Source organism: Clinocottus analis, unplaced genomic scaffold, assembly GCF_023055335.1.
Source record: "Clinocottus analis isolate CAN_PGR_092001 unplaced genomic scaffold, fCliAna1.0.p SCAF_8, whole genome shotgun sequence".
NCBI classification, from domain to species: Eukaryota; Metazoa; Chordata; class Actinopteri; order Perciformes; family Cottidae; genus Clinocottus; species Clinocottus analis.
In genome coordinates this window covers 17,678,140-17,691,288 of record NW_027176240.1, presented here as the reverse complement: position 1 = coordinate 17,691,288, position 13,149 = coordinate 17,678,140, and the positions used below count along the sequence as shown (strand labels likewise).

At 44.4% G+C, this 13,149-nt stretch overlaps 1 protein-coding gene across 1 annotated transcript in view; it reads right to left on the bottom strand.

Annotated features, from left to right (window-relative positions):
* Positions 1–13,149, bottom strand: part of dntt (deoxynucleotidyltransferase, terminal) — a 72,149-nt gene that overhangs the window by 15,101 nt on the left and 43,899 nt on the right. Inside the window, exons 9-10 of the mRNA XM_068567724.1 lie at positions 12,211–12,459; positions 11,714–11,797 (exon numbers count right to left, since the gene is read on the bottom strand). Of these exons, the coding sequence (XP_068423825.1) occupies positions 11,714–11,797; positions 12,211–12,459 (333 nt within the window). The remainder of the gene's footprint in view (positions 1–11,713; positions 11,798–12,210; positions 12,460–13,149) is intronic.

Sequence of the window (13,149 nt, the reverse complement as noted above, 5' to 3'; positions counted from 1 at the left end):
AAAACAAGACGAAATTTCAAAGAATCCCCACAATTAGACACATCTTTTTGTGCCACCAGGCCTCCCCACAGCAGAGATCAGGCCATTCTTGACAGGTTTCATGGTGACAGCGAGGCTTGTTCTGTTCGACAACTGGAAGCGCCCACATACGCCCACGCTCAAAGAATGGCTCAAACTCATGACAGAGAGGAGCTGCATTTGAAAATGTGAAGGTTAAGAACATTCCCAGCACAACTGACCAAGCATGGAAACATCTGATGGCGTATATTACAAATTAGAGGAAGGGTGGAGTGTTTTTTGTTGAAAAGTTATGTTGATTCATGAAAGAAAAATAGAAAAAATGATCTTGCATACTGTTGGCAATTTGCAAATTTGGTGAAAGTCACTACTTCCGTCACTTTTCTTTTGTGTAACCGAGAGCAACACCGTCAATGTCTATAAGAATTGACTGTCCAAAAGTGTGGCCAGTTATCCATATTTTTATATATTCATAGCGTCTCACCCCAGTAACGGCAGGCTTCTCTTGCCATCTTGGAGTGGAGCCAACACAACAGTTAATTCCAAGCACACGCTAGCATGGTATCAGGTAGTAGCAAAACAACAATAAAGCTAAAAAGAGAAGTCACAACTAAAACCAGCTTTAGAAGGAGGTAATTGTCTTCACAGTAAAACCCCCAAACTTCTGGTTTTCACATCTGCACTGGCATTCTGTCATCCACATTTTCTCACTTCACTTTCCCTCCATGAATTGTGACTGCAGTGATTTTCTTGCTGGCCCAGCTCCATGCTGGATTTGAGTTTGTCACTGCAGACTGCGCGAATGCACATGTTTGCAACATTCAAGACGGTCCAATTTTCCCAAATCCTATTTTCCAAATCCAAACGAATCTTGTAATCTGTAATTTCCCGTCCTTATCTCACGGCTAGGTGGGAGCTTCTCTTGGAGCGCGAAACAAGGCTTTATGAGAGAAATCTGGAGCGGGCGGCCTGTAAATATGAGATATGTTGGGTTTCGTTAAATCCTGGAGTCTGATCCCAGCTTAAGAAGCAACTCCTCATCCAGCTCTGCTCTGCGCCAAGATGTCTTCATGCAGTATATCTCTCTACTTTTATGAACTGCCCAATTTTTCCTGGAAAGCGCTGACACATCGCTGTCCAATGTTTCTGTGAGTTTACTCCGCGAGTGATAATCGCACCAGTTCATGATATACGGCCAGGAATAGGGGACACAGCAAGTGGTATAACCCGAGGTCACGTTTCTGCCTGGAGTGATGACATTGATACCCACGGTGATGACATTTCTATCCACGTTGATAATGTTTGCACCCACAGTGATAACTGTTCTACCCATGGCGAGGATGTTTCCCGCCATGATGATGACATTTCTACATCCTGGTCTTCTGACAATGACGCTTTTTTTTTTGTCAAAAATGATGCTGTCTTTTCAAACGGTGATTCACCTTGCAGTGATGCATGAGGATGTTCCACACAAAAGATCCCACTTGACCTTGTGTGAGACTGCAGACTTTCCGGTACTGGGACAAAGGGATCTTCTGTTGGGCGTGACACGGGATGCCCCGTGAGTGAAGATTGTAGAGAAGTGGGGTTTTACCCCGACACAACCTGCCCCAAGAGAGAGAAAACTTTTCTAGCAGCTGTATATCTGAAGATCGTTCACTGACTGACTGAGTGGAGGACGACAGACGCTTGTAAAGAGAAAGTTCTCCTTTGACACGTTCTCACCCCTCTCGCTCTCTTTTCCTGTGTGTCTGTGTGTATATGTATGGATATGTCAGTGGAGGGGTTTTGGCCAGCTGTGTAGTTTAGCAGCTGATCTAACAACGTGCCCCCCTCCACCTCAATCCACCCCAACACACAAGCGCAAGTTAGCGAGCTACGCTTTCCAGTTTCCATCGCGCGTGTTTCACAAGCAGGGTGAGATGCACCGCCAGTAGGTCCAAGTGTTACACAGAGTCCACGGGGAATAATCTCCAGCTACAGCTTCTTCTTCAAGTTAAAGAGCCGGTTCGCAACCAACTTGACGAGGTGCATACAGCGCCACCTAAAGTACCAGAGTGTGTATGCAGGGTCTAGATAGACAGACAGACAGACAGACAGACAGACAGATAGATAGATGGATTATTAATCTATTGAACATTGGAAAGTATTTAATTGACTAAACGTTTTGGGGTAAATCTAAATTATGTTACTTCAAACATCAAACCCGATGTTCAGGAATTGTCCCCCTTACGTGACTGAAAGGAAAAGAAGATAAATGATGTAAAAAGCGTTTGTTGCCGACAGACTTTAATTACAGCCATAATAAAAAGTTAATGGGAGGAATAACGGCTGATAAAAAGACAAATCTCTCTCAAGAAAACAAAGAAAGTAATTTGTGATTCTTTTGTTCTTTAGTCCTTCATCAGAATATAGTCAGAAAACAAATTAAATAAAAATGTCTTCACATTAAAAAGAGTTTCGCAAAGCCTGCTCTTGTTTGTATAGCTCATGAATCAGGGAAAAGTAAGGACAAATAAATCAACGCTGACTTGGTTCCATGCGGGGCACTAACGTAAACTGTTCATGTCAGATGCCCAACGAATCTGGCTGGAAGAGATATGAACGCGTCTAAAGGTGTCACAACACAGTCCATCCCCACACACCTTTTCCTCGCTGACCGAAGTTGTCGACAAGCTTCAGACTGGAGCTTCACTTTATGTCTAACCTACTTCACACCACACTGAGTTATTGATCAATTTATGTGGATCCAAATAAATAAAAAAAGAACACAACCCAATATTGAGTGCACGATCAAGCACTATCAACATACTGGAGGAAGCCCCGAGGAAGGAAGGGAAGGAACCCCCCCCAAAAAAAACTTGAAATCCATTTCTTCTGCTGAAAACACCCAGTGCAGCAATTACCAGCAATGCGTCTGGAATATTCCACTTCCACAACAATAATAAACAGTGACAATGATTCAACTTGGTATTCGCTTAGTGTGCCTAATGAAATGCTACATATCGTTTGTATCCGTGTAAGACAAAGGAAATATTTTCCCTCTGCCTCACGCTCCATACTGACACAATGAATATCACGAAGACGCAGAGTAACGAATGGGTGCATGCTTTTATTTTAGCAGTTTGATTTTTTGTGTTGCACTCCTTGTTATTGGTTTCTTTAAACAACGGCAACAAATCAGGGACAATTTAAGGTTGTGCTTGCTTATCATGAGCTGCATTGGATCAAACCCGTCCACTAACGGTTTCACTAATGGAAACATAAATGGCACTGAAGTAGCATGACATGTCTGCGTGTTTAGAATTAGTCCCGGATCACATTTGTTCTTTTATGATCAAAGGCAGAGGGGCTGGTGGTTGGGACGCAACCTTCAGTGTGACTCTGTATTCTGGAGAACGCTGCCACTGTGTTCTCCGACGGCCTGAGAGAGATGACTGCAGGTGTTCAGATGAGCGCGCCCGTGTGCTTTAGAGGCTTTGCGTTTGCTCATGTGTGCATGTATTTGCTCTCTTCCTCACGATCTTCTTTTTTTTTTTTTTTTTCAAAAGCCCCCTTCTTCATATTGTCACCACTCGAACCCCCTCCTCGCACGTTGCAGTTCGGATCCATGCCTGTCCAAAATGTCATCCTTTTATGATATTCGTGTGAAATTGGCATAATTGGCATATGAATTCATGAGCAATGTGTTTTATGAGGCCAGTGACCTTTGACCACCACATTGCTATCAATCCAAGCTCACTGGCAATATAACCTGTGATGGGACAGGGGGGACAAGGTCACAGTGACAAACAAAATACATTTCCTCCAGGCACTTGTACGTTCAGGAGAATGGAGCGAACGGACGAACACACGGAGGGTGCTGAGGCATAACACAAAGATGAATTTACTATATCGCATATTTTCCAAATGTGATGGCTTCTGTAGAAAGCTTATAGCCACACACTAAGCGCTGAATGAACTGGGTCAACTGCTGACCTTGAAAAACCTCCCGACGTAACCCTCCTTTTTTCCAAACGCACATGTCTCTTCATCTGCCTCCGTTAATTAGAATTCATACTGTAAGAACAGACGTGCCACCAAGGTCGAGGAGAAACGTTTGCAAATGTGAACGGTAAGTGAACAACCTTGCCCCACCTACTCCCATCACTCCATTAAAAAAAAAGGCTAATTTCCCAGCTCTCCCAGCCTGCCACCAGGATGTTTGGAGGACGGGGGCCGCGCCTTTTTCGGCTCGCTTGTCCGTCACAACGCGCGCTCAGGTAGGTGTGTGTCTTACAGTATGTGACGCCCCGAGGGTCCATGTGCCACCATCCGCTAAATTAAACCTCTCCACCCCCCTTCCGCTGCTCGCTGAGATGAGGGGAAGGGGGGGAAAACGGCTCGCATCCTCAGCCCGCCAGCCGGACGGCCAGCCGGCCAGCGAGGGGAGCGTTGGAGACCGCCGCTCCCCAAAGCCCAGTGCAATTGCCCTGTTATTGTCCACTCATCCACTGCTCAGAGGGTGGGGGGTCGGAAGAGCTGTGAGCACTCTACATCCCAGATATCCTAATTTGACAGTGAGCTTCGTATTAAATTCTGCTGTTTTTCCCCGGTCGAGGGAGAGAGAGAGAGAGAGAGAGAGGGAGAGAGAGAGAGAGAGTAGTGGTGAGAAAGAAACGCTCTTCGCTGCGATCACTTTTTAAATTAAACATTTTATGCTCGTCAGGGAAATTGGGAGAGCAATCGCCAGAATGAGGTTCATTTATCTTTTTTTTTTAAATGTTAAAAGAATCTCCTGTGGACTTTCATGCTTCTGTAAATGTCTTAACAGATGGGCCTTTTTTTGTAAACACATAAAAAACATAATATTGGCACAACCAATAAACTCTGTTTGAATTGAGCTTTTTATGTAATGTGTAGATTTTTTTCTCCGTGATATCAGCATATTTCATTTTCTTTGGATCCCAGTTCTTGCGTTTAAACTTCATGTGCTGCTTCCAGCTATTCCAGATATTCGACAGGAACATTTTATTGATCTATTTGAAGGTTTGTTTGTTTTTTTGCGAACCTTTCCTGCTATTTTCATTAGACATTATATATTATTATCAGGATGTTAGATGAGAACAATATTGAATTTAATATGAGGAATTCAAATATATTTTGTATTTAATCTGTATTAGTCCATGTCTGTAAAGTGAAATATAAAAAAGACAATAAAATAAAAGGTACGTGCAGTACAGAAACACCTTCTGAAACGTGTGCAAAATAATATCCTAATGGAGCAACTTCTTCTTTTCCATATATCAGCTGTGCAAACAACAGGAAGAAAGATGGCTGTGATTTTTGTTTTTATTGATTCTAATCGTCTGACTGTCATACAAAATTCTCTGAATAGAGGATTTCTCATCAGTCTTACAGCAGAATAACTTTCCTGCTTATTTGCGTTTTGTTTCAGCCAATTCACTAATATTCCCTCCATATTTACACATTATAAATATAGTAAATATAGATAGTTAATTAAAATGACACAGACATTTTTTAAGAATAAAAAAATGCAGGAAGTATTGGAGAAATCCATGTGTTTGATAGATATGATCTATATTGCACACAGTTGGCTTGAGTTCTATTTTTATAAGTTTGATATTACAGGTCCTGGTTTCATTTATATACGATACACTTATATTACACAACAAATGTGTAGTTGTAATAAGAAAATGTGGAGAAAAAAAAATATATCATTTGTAATTAAGTGTACATTTGATTTTAGAATTCCAAGATGTCAAAAACATTTTTTTTTTATCTTCATAACTGATTAAAATGGCCAAATGCTGTCTTTTGGATAACATTGGGTTCCTTGAACTCCACATCAGAGTGTGGTGTAGAGGCAGAGGAGTGTCAGGGGAGAATATGAATGGTCCTCTCATATCAGTAACTGTGCTTCAGCACTAAAGCCAGGACATCTACGCTCACTGCCTTTTGACCAGGACCTCATTAATCACACTCCTCCAGATGACATAGAGTAATTACCCTCTGAGAGAGACGCACATACCGATACACACCCACTGTATGTAGCGCACAATGTATGTACATGCTACGCCGAAGCGCGCACAAACAGGCGGAACAAACGACCAGGGATCTGCATTTGCACAGGCGTATTTTTAACAATTGGGCTTTTTTTTTGCGGGGGCCGGTTTGCAGCCTTGAATCAGCAGAGAAACTCCAACGCTGCCCGCGCCAATATGCACACACACTGAATTTCAAGGGTAGATCTTGCCACACATAGAATGTGTTTTTTTTTTTTGTTCTAGGTGTTGGGCAGGTCATGGATCCCTCCTGCCCAGGGAGGGAGTCACTCTGTCTGGGCATGATGAAATCCTCCACCTGTCCTCATTCATCAAGCCCGCTACACGTATTAATTATCACAAACCTTCAAACTTACAGCAGAGGACACATACACACACACACACACACACACACACACACACACACACACACACACACACAGGCACCTCAGACCTACAGTTAAAATTCAACCATGGAGGCCAGACTCTGATGCTGGTTGGAAGTGCCTGTGGCACTCCAAGTCAGCAGAGTATTTCCAGAGGACGCCTCGATGTCAGTTATTGCTCACAGGGTGTCCCAACCCAAAACCTGACAAGCGGTGGTGCGGCTATATCGATCACGGTGGCCGATTGCGAGCAAACCCGGCCGACTCAGTGGCTTGCTTGTCATCCCGGAAATTAAGATCTGAATTTGGGTTGTGGACCACAAAGCGTTGGGGTCGTTGTGTACGGGAAAACTATGAGGGCGAAAGCCATTTTGAGTCACGGTAGGAAAAGCACAGGTGTGAATGATGAAAATCAGTTGTGGCCGAGTTCTATTCAGCTGCTTCAGTTTCAGGGTGTGACAGAGCCAGCGTTAATGTTTTCAGCCTCACTTGTGCTTTTCCTACTATGTCGAGTCACAACGTCTGCTGCTACAGCATTCATTCATGCAGGGCGCATGCAGTGTCTTTCAGTGTGACTCTGGCTGCTATCATTACTAAACAGCAATGTAACAATCGACAATGTGACGACAATGTGACAATGTAAAAAAGGTGTCGCTCTGAGTCACGAATTATCACCTGAGCCTGCAGCTTCCCTTCGGCTTTCTGGACCTTGGTCGTGAGTTTTGGTTTACTGTTCAGCTGTTCGACCGCCGCTTTCCTGTTCATGTTCACTCTCACCGCACTCACGCTGTTGCTTCTCACAAAGATCTCCGAAAACACACTGCACGCTTTCTGTTTAACACTAGACAGAAAGCGGACGGAGTAAGTGACCAGCTTGTGAACTTAGTGGAGCCTTTAGATGTGCTTCCCTCAGGAGCTGGTTGAGACCAAAAACCACGCTAAAAGAGAGGCAACATTGGATTTACATTTTTTATAAAGTTCTTTTAACCTATAACTCAATAATTAAATCTGACAATCATGTTTGTTCTCAGATTAACAGATTATTCCTTAAAAATATATAAAAAGACCAAGAATATAGCTCAGAAGCAGGAACCAGAGAAGGTTTGGCATCTGTGCTTGATAAACGACGAAACAATTTATCGACAGTCAAAATTGCTAGAGATTTATCTTTTTGTCAGCCGTCTAATGAATTAACAAACTAATTGTTTCAGCACTAAGTGGAAATTGTTTCTTCAACTATACCAATGCAGAAATTGAAAGAATAATAAAAAAAACACCTAACTGGTATCATTTCGGATTAGAGCTTACCGCTGTTTTCACTCTCTGTCCACTTGTATGCGACTACTAAATAACAGAAAACTACAAGGAACAAAAACACCAGGTGAAAACTGCCTCTCTGACAAACTGCCTAATCACAATGGTTCTCCCGAAACAGTGAAAACGGGAAATGGATTTTCAGTTTGTGATCTACTTCCTTCTCGGGCCTTCTTATTACCTCGACTGTCTGCTTAAAAAGGAGCTGATGTATTGCTAACTGCCAGTTGAGAGGATTTGGCAGAAAACAAGCTTGGCTTAGCATCTCAACGGGACTGGTCCCTTTCAGGGACCTGAGAGCCGCGCTCCTCGGCCCATATTCTCAGCGCAGGCTATCGTCTGTTCATTATGTTATGCGAGGCTTTACGAGGAGCAAGGAACTCCCGCTGTCAACACCCGTCTCCTGACACCCATAAAGCTCCGTGTTGTGGGGTCATTCCCCGTAATTGGTTTCGCTAATGTTCCCACTATGGGCCGGAAACTGCACTTTCAGTCGTTTTCGCTGCTGTTCCTCCGGCGTCACCTGTGTTTCCAATGACGTTGTTTACACTGGTGCCGGCAGTCTGCGTGACAGTGAATGCTTCAACATGTTTGGTGTGCATGAATCCCAAACATGCTCCCTCCCACGGCGACACGGGGACTCCCCATGAGCCTGTCCTTAATTGGGAGATCATTAGCTCGAGTATTAGCCCTCTAATCTTTTTTTAAGCATTTTATAATAAGATGGCTTGTATCCACCGAGAGCTTCTGAGACCGACAAGATTTAAGTCCTCTAAAATGACCGTCTTCAGCGGGGATGTCTCCCCTTTCTAATCAGACGCCCGTCCTCATGGCTCCCCTGTGTCTCTGACACCAGCGGCGCCCAATCTCTCCGGATCCACCGGCCAATTAGACGGGTTGCGAAGAAGATGAAAGCGCCATTACCGCGCCACCGTCGGACCAATTAATGGCGGTGAGCGGCAGGAAGAAAAAACGCGTCGAGTGAGCGTTGAGCATTGAGTGCATGCAGGCCGTGGCGGCAGGACAGTTAATTGGTCTTCATTACGTTAATTGCGGCTGTGATGTGGAGCGGAGGATCACGCTGCTGCGTGATTCTGTCCGGATGTACAGCGTTAAGCTTTCTGTTGACCTTGAAACGGGCCTGGGAAGCGATGGGGCTGCTTAAGTGAGCGAGAGTGTGTGTGTGTGTGTGTGTGTGTGTGTGTGTGTGTGTGTGTGTGTGTGTGTGAATAACTGCACTTTCAAAATCTCCTGTTGTGCTCACTTTCAAGAATCATCTGCTCTTCTTCAAAGTGCTCGACGGGCCTTCTTACCTCATCAGACTTTAACGAACATGTGCAAGTTTTCCGTATGAATGTGTGCGTGTGTGTGTGTGTGTGTGTGTGTGTGTGTGTGTTTTGCACGTGATTTCCGACCCGTCCACTCCAGCGCACGGATGGCTGCACTGTCAGCAAGCCTGGCTCTGCCCTTGCATTTAAATAAACACCATCTGAGTCGGCCGGTTGTGTTTAAAATCTGTCAGGAAGCTGCCACCCGACGATCCCGTACGACTCTGACCTGTGTCCCCCGGGGGACCGGCTGACGGGACGCTGCGCTGACAGGGTGTCTCCCCTGTTGATCAGCCGCGCCGATACGCGCCCTTCTCTCGCCATAGGCCCTCCTCCCAACCTCGCGTCCTCCTCCCGCCCTGCGCTCGTCGCTCAAACGGCACGCCGCTCCGCGCCGCGCATTGGAAATGAGCTGTTGGCTGCCTTACAAGGATGCAATGAAAAGCGTCGAGGGCAGTTGGTAGAACGCAAGACTCGGAGACGCCTGTCACGACGATTGATGGTTCCCTGGAATTGTTCTTGTCGTCTTGTCAGTGCTATAAAGTTTCCCCTGCTAAATAATGGAGTTCTGCAGCTGAAGATGTCACGCCTTTTTCCTTCAAGTTTACTCTCACACGGGTGCTTTCAGGAGTGGGTCTCTCTGTCTGATCGCTGTAAATCAGAGAGTCGCGCGCATAAACAAAGCTGAGGCCTGTGCTTCTCCATCTGATGCAAGACATACAAATAACTGGGATTTCATACAAACATTGAAAGTGGCTTCACCGATCAACGCAAATGCGGACAAACATTTCAGCATTTGCTTGATTCAAACTCCCCGACTTGTTGCTCTCTGCACGGAAAAACGGATAATGGCTGCCATCAGATTGGTCGCATGTGGAGAAAGGCTTCTTTCTTTCTCTGGCTTTTTGTATGACTGAAGGTTTCCCTTTGTCGTAAATGACCACTCATAACCACTTACTGTCGCTGCATGGGACTTTTAACTACCGGATGAAAGCCCACCTGCGCGCCGGCAAAGGCAAGGTGTTCCTAAACAAAACCTAAGTGTCCCTTGCATTGCAGGCGAGCGGAGAGTGAATTATTTCTTTGATTCCATGAGATGTGGCGTGAAAAGGTTTTCTCTGTTGTAGCACTCTGAGTAAATTCTGATTATTTGATTTTGAGATGTGTAAATGAACTTTGGACACGCCTATGCAATTATTTTCACCTGAACATGCAAACAGACATTAAGGTGGGTTTTGTTTGTGCAGCACTCTCTGGAGTCTTTGTGTGTGTGCGCCGCGATGGAGCCTTGCACTGCATCCAGCCCGCTCAGCATGGCCCGCCTCCCACTAAGAGCTGTGCTAAAATGTATTATTTTTAAACATTGTCCTCGCTCCAGGATCAACTCTCTGCTTCGTTCAGTGGGCGAACCTTGAAGGACCAGAGATTTGGCAGTAAATTACTATCCAGATTCATAAGCGCACACCCAGATGGGGAGACCAAGTATAAACTCTGTGGGAAGTGACGGTCAGACCGCTCCATCTCCCTCCTTCTTTGCAAGGCTCAATCGAAGAGGAGGTTGTGGTTTTTGGAGTTTCACTTGCAGTAACTGTACAAAGCGTTTTACTTGTGCCCTCCCTGAGATGGAATTAAATATCTCTCTGAATTGACGCCTACAGTGCTTCTCTGAAATTGTTAGGCGATTCAAATAGGTCTGGTGCCATGTCCAACAGCTGCTTTGTCTCTCTTTTTTTTTTACACAGCTGTGTGAGTTACAACATATCCCATTCATATTCAAAAACGAAGTTTCAATAAACGGCAGCTCGATTGGAAACGTTCTCTCATACTATAAAATTCTGAATCGAATTTTTTTGGTCAGAAATGAGCTATAGAGTTGCTGAATCTGAAATTTAGATTGAGAATGGTTCGTTAAAATGTTCAAGAACAGGAGAGTTTTGTTTGCAATCGTTTATAGCATAAGTAGTTCTTTCACTCTTTATTTAAATAATTATGTCCATGGTTGTGTACCTTTGCCTTGTTTGTATTTACGAGGATTTTTTCACAATACATCATCTCATAGTTGGTCCAGACGTTGAAACAGGCGCTCTGTGTTATGGAAAGTTATAGTTGCTCTCTTGAGATGTGTAAATGAACTTTGGACACTCCTATGCATTTCTGCTCTACGTACAATCCCCACAAGTCCACGGGTGCCTGCGCAACTACTTCACTCAGAGCAGCTGTCAATCATGATGTCAAACCCTCCAATTATAGCATCAAATAACTCATTAAAACCAAACTTATTAGACCAGTTAACGCTTCATCCGCAGGACAAAAACCAACGAAGATGATAGAAACCATCTTTGGGGAAACCTTTTTGGGGTGTGCACTTTGGCGGGGGGCGGGGTTTGTGACCTATACAGCTGCCAGCCACCATCTTTATATACCATCGGTACGTTTTGCAGCTCTAAATAATCACAATTGAATAAACCTCAATTGTCAGTCATTCTGTCATATGGGTACGCTTTTGGTTGAGGCACTAGTATAAATATTAAAAAGTAAATATTAACTGCCTTCTTGCACGCTATCAGTTGATTGACTCAGGAACCAGACCCTGTGGTTGTGTATCTCATGCTGCACTATGTACCTTGGTTTTGTCGTACAGGGCGTGGTTGTCCAGAAGCATCCCTCGCTTGCCTCGAGCGAACCTCCTCAGGTCTCTCTCAAACTGCTGTGGAAGAAAAGAATCAAAAGTCTGAAACCAAATATCTATTTCACTTATCTGTTTGTATGACACTGAGAAGAAATAGGGTGGCCTCGATGCAATTTTTTTTTTCTTGATAGACAAAGGAGGTATTTTTATATCATAATTCTTTTACATAATATAGTCCACTTGCATTTGGATTGATTTTTTCATATCTTTCAAATCGCTTTGAATATGGGTCTGTTGTCAAAAAGATATGTCTCCTTAGAACCAGACAGACGAAAGACTACTTTGACCTTGTTCTATTACATGGTGGTTGCTGACGCAAGACATGATCGTTCATGAAAGACATCAGCCTCTACCTTTTTCTGCTTCTTTTTTTTACCCAATGGATTCCACCTGCAACGTCTTTCAGTCTGTACTGTATAAATCCCTCATACCCTGGAACCTGTCCAGCCCAGGAGAGCAAAGGCGTAGTGATCCATAGGCGGCGACACCAAGTCCACGCGCACTGCCCTCCAGCCCCGGCGGTCCCCCTCCGCAGTGTGCAGACCTCCCTCCACCCGGTTGTCCTCCAGGTGCAGGATCAGGAAGCACTTTGCAAAGTGGTCCATGGCCTCAAACCTCTGGCTGGGAAGGTTCTCCACATCGAATGTGGAGGCGTGGTAGTCACAGTACAGCAGAATGCCCTGGTGAGAAGGGACGAATACGCTATTTTAGCATCGATATTGGAGATGGTTTTCCTGATGGTATGCTACTATATATCAGCCTCTGCGTTTATCCGACACACAACAGTCCATAAAATAATCTTGAAAAACATGAGTAACCGCGTTATTTGTAACACTCAGCACAAATATAAGCGTAAAATCAAGTCAAAGTCAGGCAATTTAAATTATGGGAAGGCCTTTCTGCTTAAGGTCTTGGCAAGCAACTTTAAAGAGGACAGCCAGCCTCACAATCTTCCTCCAGCAAGCACCCGAGGGCCCTGACAGCAAGAATCCGGTCACCTTTCATCTTTAGCCCAGACTTCAGAAGCAGCCAAGAGGAGCCCTACTCTATCTGAGCATCAGAGGCTCCGAGAAGGTAAAAAGTCCTGACGTATAATCTGTAAGCAAGTTGTTAATCAGCCGCATCAATTCCAAAAGACAACATCATTTGCAGTGACGCTGTCTCTCGGTCCTCAACAGAAAGCATGGAGGATTTCACCAGACCCGAGTTGTGCCTTGCTAGTGCCGCAGTAATCAGTATGAGAGGTTTGCCAGACTGACTGGCAGGAATGTAATGTTTAAATTTGTATTTTCAAAAGACGTGATTACTGGAAAACTTGGATCAAAAAGCACAATTATAGTAAAACGTTTCACTTTACGGGTGGACGTTAC